The 7,072-nt window shown below is 34.9% G+C and overlaps 2 protein-coding genes across 2 annotated transcripts in view; both read left to right on the top strand.

Annotated features, from left to right (window-relative positions):
- The window catches only part of LOC119572593 (ATP-dependent (S)-NAD(P)H-hydrate dehydratase-like), a 57,399-nt gene that overhangs the window by 35,796 nt on the left and 14,531 nt on the right, over nt 1-7,072 (top strand). The window lies entirely within an intron of this gene.
- LOC119576800 (counting factor 45-1-like) overlaps nt 1,442-7,072 on the top strand; it is a 7,136-nt gene continuing 1,505 nt past the window's right edge. The window contains exons 1-3 of the mRNA XM_037924447.1: nt 1,442-1,505; nt 3,388-3,436; nt 6,624-7,009. Of these exons, the coding sequence (XP_037780375.1) occupies nt 1,442-1,505; nt 3,388-3,436; nt 6,624-7,009 (499 nt within the window). The remainder of the gene's footprint in view (nt 1,506-3,387; nt 3,437-6,623; nt 7,010-7,072) is intronic.

Genomic DNA, 7,072 nt, shown 5'->3' with positions numbered 1-7,072 from the left:
TTCCCCCAAAAATTTCTTGACTCTTTTCCCCTTTTTTGCAATTCAAAAGATAACCACCCAAGTTAATATAATTTTCTTTGGAATTTGCGATTGCCAAATATTCACTATGAAATAGTTTGTTGAGTTTTTGTGTGGTTAGAAAAATATCCAATTAAAACTATGGTTCTTCATTTCTTTATTGTTAAAGCTTTGTACATAAACTTTTTTACCAATAAGTCGAACCCCTATTCCCTGCTTCATATGCTTATTATATCACTAAATGCAAAATTGCTTAAGTATGCAGCTTTGATAAATGCACCATACTTCAGAAGATATTTCATCTTGACCTATTTCAATAATTTCTTTTGGGCCACTTTAAAAGTTATGATATTCTGAAAACCTAAAGCAATGCAGTTTTGGATATTAAAGTATACATTAGCTTTAGATAATCATATTAAGTCCAGATAATATTATAAAGAAAAAAAGGGGATCCTCAGTTGTTTTAAAAGTAGATTTCTTGACCTCTTATAGCAGGGCCATCCCTATAGCCATCATAAAAAAACAAACTCATTATGACAGGTATGGCTATAGGTGTTAAGTCTCGCTAAAGTGATTTGAGTGGGAATTTCCACTATACGCAGAAAAACTCCCTGGCCAAAAGGCTGGGACACTTGCCAGAAGTCCTGGAATGAGTGACACACAAATTTCTGGCACGGCATTGTAGTTAAAGAAAATTCTTGCGATATATGGAAGTATTATTAATACTGGAATAAGATCAAAGCTATTTATAGATATTAGTATCACTGATGTAGATCAGATTTTGGTAAGATGTAGCTAATTTTAACCATAGATCTTCAACAATGTAGTGAGTAATTTTTTTTTACAGGGATATTCCTTTAAATGTGTTTATCATAGAGTTAAAGATTACTGTGTGCCTCCCTCTTTGATAGGTAAATTTTCACATCTGCAGGACAAGTATTAATTAAGATTCTGATAATACACTTGATACTAATGGCATTACAGAGATGATTAAATCTTTATGATTTATTATGCAGCACAAGGGGTAACACATTGAATTGGGAAAAAGAGACATTATTGTTTTCTTTTGTTGTTTAGTGCAAAAAGAACTTAATAAGAGATTTTAAAAAAGTATAGTAGTGCCAATTATACAATCTTTTGTGATTTATCTTAATATCTAATGTAAATTTCCTTTGATATACTGCTATCCTGACTGCTTTGCTATACATTCCATTACAATAAATCATCATCATGCTTTGGAAATACTGAACTTTTTTAGTGTAAAATGTAATGCAAATTGAATGGCAAGAAACTTAAAGAAGTGCTTGAACTACTTATTTATAGCTTAATGCTTTACCAGAATGCAGTCTTGCATATGGCTGCAGGAAGAATGAATGCAATTCTGTAAAAAAAGTAGTGTAAGCTGATGACAACAGTGAACATAATGGACTGTGTTCTTCATTTACAGAACCTGCAAAAATATTCTGAGAAGCTCCATTTATTGCAGGGTAAGATTTCAGTGTAATGTAGTAATAATATTTTACCCAACCTTTATTAGACCTAACCTCCTTTCCTGACCTAGAGGCTGCACCTTCATCCCTGGTCTGTGAAATAACCCGAGCTAACATACTGGCCAGCTTTCCATTGTCCAACTTCTGCTGATTTGACATACCAGTGTTTGTGTACATTAACAAGGAAATGACCAGCACAAAATTGTAAATGCTGGGCTCTTCACCTGCAATATCTATTGGAAGAATTCCTCAAATAAGTATCAATTTAGAAAAGATTGTTTCTTAAAAAAAAAAAAAAAAAAAAAAAAAAAAAAAAAAAAAAAAAAAAAAAAAAAAAACGTGGTTTGATGAATATATACTTATTAGGGCCTATTTGTTAAAACCCTTTACTCTTCAATGTTCTTAATTTTATGCGGGATCTGTTAATGGATTTGAATCCCCTTGGTTATAAAAAGCATTTTAGATGCCACCTTCACTCCAGATCCTAGATCCCTTAATAGGTACCTATCTTATCTCCTTACTTCACCCCATATGATCTCAGAAAAGGAGATTGTTCTATATGCTACCCTTGGTTTAATACAGGAGAAAGCCCACTTGCATTTTTGTCTATCCCCCCCCCCTTCCATGAAGTCTGCCTCCTGGGTCTCCAACACAAAAAGGGAAATCATGGATAATAATGGCCACTATGTTAATACACACTTTTCTGTTTATCCTTAGGTTTAGTCACGTCATTCACCTACACTTCATGACATAAATTTTCCTCTTTCCTAGCTCCTGTAGTGCATCCCTTATTAGAGTTTGTCATATATCTTGCTTTACTTTCTGTACCTTAGTTCTTTGTTGCTGATATGTAATCCTGGGTATATGTTTCTTCTTGTATTTTCAGATGAATCAAGGGATTCCCAAATTTTAAATATATCACTGCCCTTCAGGACCTACCAAATTATGTTTTTGGTGCAAGCTACAGACTTTGGTTTTCAGGATTGACTAATTTTTTCTTCCTGATGCTGCAGACAGTTTCCATGACTGAATAACTATATTTTTGCTGCAGGGCTATTCATCATTACAAAAAATTTTGGTGTTGCTTTGTTCTGGGGACCAGTTAAGCTATATAAAGGGGATATATATCGTAGGGAGCTACTGAAGTTTCTAAATTCACTTGCAACAGTCAATTTATTTTCTCCAAGTTCTCATTTTATGTGAAACAAGATTTGGGGCAAAGTTGAGATGATAGATTTTTTATCATCATTATTTTGGATGAGTTCTATCCCAAAAAGCACCTGATAAAAAACTTTTGATCTTGATAGTGGCATAAAGGTAAAAGGACCCTGTGCTTTTGGCAGCAAATGCCAACAAATATTCACATTGGTTTGAAGAATAAAAGTGCATTTAGACCAAATGTTCTGTTAGAAGTAGCTTTGAAAAAATGTACAACTGTGATTGTTCATCATTATGATATGGAAAAATTTAGAAGGACATTTGTTTTGGTTTTACATATTTATACAGGAGTCTTGATTTACCCTAATGAGCACCTGTTCAGTACTTTCAAACATAGAAAAGTTGAAAGATAGCTTTTTCCAGAAACCATTTTAGGAATATGTTGCAAGTACAAAACTTTTGCATTGTGTATATGCAAATACACACACATGCATGCACACAGGCACCACTAACACATTCACTCACCATTGACTCACTCACATTCAGTGACTCTCACTGACTCACTCTAACAGTTACTTTAGTATGATTTTTTTCACCCAATATTTCCCTAAGGGGATAGTTATACTATGAACCATTTTCTATGTATCTTTTCTTTCTTCTCCTTTTCCTTTTTTTCCCCCACACAACTGGTTTTTTCTTCTCGGATTCATCTGCCATGTAGGTGACAAGAAGAATCATGGTTCTGCCCAGTCAGTCTCCCTGTGTAGCAGGTAATGGCAGCAGCAATCTCACTAGGAGGGAGACGGCAAGGAAATCTTTTAATATTCCTAACCTCTTTATAGAGTAGAAACTCACACAGTGGAAGGGACAGACATTTATGTAGATTGTGGTTTTCCTAATGCACGCACTGATGGTTAGATAGCAGGTCTCAGAGTATTCTCACAGGAGGTATAACATGTGAGATTACTAAGAGACATTTGGTGAAGTTAAATAATTTTGTTGCACTCATATAACATGCACTTAGGAATTTATAGGAGCAGTGTACAGAAGGGTGTATGGTACTTATTAGGGATTAATAGTCAATACTCTTAAATGCTATCTAGAATGTTTATTGAATTACATGAGCTATTTTATATTTTTTTGTGTTTGTGAATGTTTTCTGCATTTGAAAACGTATTTTTCTTCTTCATTTCTGAACAAACTTCATTGTCACAAATATAGAAAAAGGTATGAATCAGAATAAATGATTTAACAGTACATATGATGTACTTGATTATTTTCATTAAGTCCTCAGCATTAATGAATGTTTAATCAAAAGGCATCAAATATATCTCTTGTCCAGTAAGTTATTTATTTTCATTTGCACCCTTTTCATCATTTTCTTACTTTCTACAAACCAATTTCTTTGCAAGTAGAAAAATATTGTTAAAAAAAAAAAATAAATAAAAAAAAAAAAAAAAAAAATCCAATTAGGCAACATATTCATTATGTTTTGATCCGATTTCCGAACTTTGTGATCTGATAATGCATTATTTAAATGTGATGATTAGCAGCAAGAAAAAACAATCTTATTATAATTATAATTAAGTGATAGTATGATTTAGTTTAATCATACTATCACACTATGGTTATTCTTGGTGCGACAGGCTGTCTGTTTACTTTGCTTCTAAATTATCCCATGTGCAAGGAATAGCTAGGGTTACCATCCACTAGTAGCAAGGGATCTGATCAAGGGTCAGCAAGATTGCTAGACGAGAATGCTACCACTGCACACACAGCTAGTACTTATTTAAGAATAGGATGCTATAAAGTGTTGCTCTCTGGATTAGCCAACTCTGATGTTAGAGTCAAGTGTTGAGATATCCAAGTGAAATTAATGTTCTTTATTACATGGTGATATTAAGGGAGTATTATATTAAAATTTACTGGTTACCATATAAATTCTTTTGTTAATCTAGCCCTTCTTTTATCAGAATTGCTGTGCGTGTGTGTACATGAACAGAAAATACCCATACCATACTAATATTGATATGCAACTGTTGTAGGAGTGTACACCCTCATAGGAATAGCATTAAATTGGACTTAGGAGAGCTCATTGAGGCTGGCATTAATTACCTTGTGTGGTATAGGTCTGTATATAGTCAACAAGAGCAGTGACAGTGTTTGACAGTGATCTTAAATTCCACAAATGGCATGCTGGCTTTTGTGATGCAGCCACTTTTAGTCTTTTGTCTTTTTCTTTCTTTTCTTTTCTTTTTCACTGGTAATGTGTTACGACTTTAGGTGGTTCATGGCATCAAGGTTTGCCTGAATACTGCTGAAGAGAGAGGGAGAAGGGATTATTTTTCTGTCATGATAGCCACATGTTATCCATCCAGTTCTGATGAAATTCTATTCCTCGTTGATATGATACACAGTATAGATTTGTTTTTGAATTTGAAGTCATAAATGAAACAAGCATTGTAGAGTGATTAGTAGGGAGAACAGTCAATTTTAACCCTTTGCATATGAGTCCTGTAATTTTAATGCCATTTGGCTACTATAAATCCAAAACACCTAATAGAAGAAAGAGAGAGGAGAAAAAGAAAGCAATTAGCTATTCATTTTATAGTATATTATGCCATTCATTCTATAGTCTCTACACCAAACTCTACACACTAAACTCAGAAGTGACTTAATTTGCTTTCATGAGAACTTGACTGCAATCAAAACCGTGACATGTTTTGCTCAATCCTCATCACTAGATTCCCTAGCTTTACCAATCATTTTACTAATCTCTATCACTTACAGGTGGATTGATTGTCAGAGGAGGTGCCATCAAGTGTAAACTTTGTTTCAATGACAAACATTGTTCTGAGCTTTGTTGTAGAAAAAGACCTTTTTATTTTGAACTTCTAGACTCCCCCCCCACCGCCACCATCCACCCTCATCGAAATTGACAAACATCAATAAATGATAAATATATACATTATGGTCTTTCTGTACTATTATAGACTTTTTATAAGGCAAAATATACTTTCTTATAATTAGGATTGATTAAAAAACATACTTTGTCTGTAAGCATTACACTGTTCCCCCTTTCTGTCCACAAGAGGTTAATCCGGTAGCTATAATAGCAATTAACTTACACTATGATGAATCTTGAAATTAAGTAGCAACTAATCTAGGAAATGGTAATGAGCACTGCTCATTGGCCATATGATAATGATAAATTTATTTGTAGATAAGCAATTACTGTTTTTTTCAGTACAGTATCTATTTAAATAGTTACTCAGAAATACAGTAACTAACTTTTTTTTATAGTCTCTCCAATGCAGGATTTCAAATGCATGCTTTTTTATTTGCATTAGGGAAAACAGTAGTATTTGATGAGTAGAAATGTAAACTTTGCCGAATAAACACATAATTTTTATTGATAAAGTATAATTGTCATTCTATCTTTGTTTTGTATATAAATGCTTACAGTACACAGTTTTATCCTTTTGTTCATGCTGAATTTAGTTGACCTTTAGATTTGGAGTAAAATACTTCTGTGAGATCTTTATATATATACACAATATTAATGATGAAGGGACGGTTATTGTCAAGTACCGGTACAGTTGATATTGGTAGTCATTGACCAATTTGAACAGAAATCTTCTCTCTCTCTCTCTCGTCTCTCTCTCTCTTCTCATCATCTCTCCTCCTTCTCTCTTCTCTTCCTCTCTCTCTCTTCTCTCCCTCTTCTCATCTCTCGTCTCTCATCACTCTCTTCATTCTTCCTCTCTCTCTCTCTCTCTCTCTGACTCTCTCTCTCTCCCCCCCCCTCTCTCTCTCCTCTCTCCTCTTCTCTCTTCCCATCTATCTCCTCTCTCTTCTCTCTCTCTCTCTCTCTCTCTCTCCTTCTTTGTGACATATTTTCTTTTACTCTTTCTTTCCCCTAGCTCCACCTCGCCTCACCCTTCCCCTCCATTGCAGGGTTATGTTCTCTGGCGGAGGAATTGAAAAACGAGGCATAAGCAAAGCCGTGAACAAGCGCAGCAGCAGCAGGAGAAGCAGCAGCAGCAGCACCGGCAGCGGCAGCACCAGTGGAAGCAGTAGCGGAAGTGGCAGCAGTAGTGGAAGCAGCAGCGAGAGTGGCCGGAGCAACAACAGTGGCAGCAGCAGTGGCAGTGGTAGCGGAAGTGGCAGCGGTAGCACCCCCCTCGGCTCCCCCCCGCACGTGCAGATGGCTTCCCACGAGTCACTCAACTCAGAGTCCAAGTCCAGCTCTCTCAACTCCAAACTTGGACATGAGTCTGTAAGTAACAAGACACAGGAAGCTACAAATTACATTGTTCTTATGCATAATACATCCATATGCAGTATGTATATATATATATATATATATATATATATATATAATATATATAATTTTTATTATTATA

This window comes from Penaeus monodon, chromosome 1, assembly GCF_015228065.2.
Source record: "Penaeus monodon isolate SGIC_2016 chromosome 1, NSTDA_Pmon_1, whole genome shotgun sequence".
NCBI classification, from domain to species: Eukaryota; Metazoa; Arthropoda; class Malacostraca; order Decapoda; family Penaeidae; genus Penaeus; species Penaeus monodon.
The sequence above is the reverse complement of the archived record's forward strand: the minus strand, read 5'-3'. Positions and strand labels throughout refer to the sequence as shown.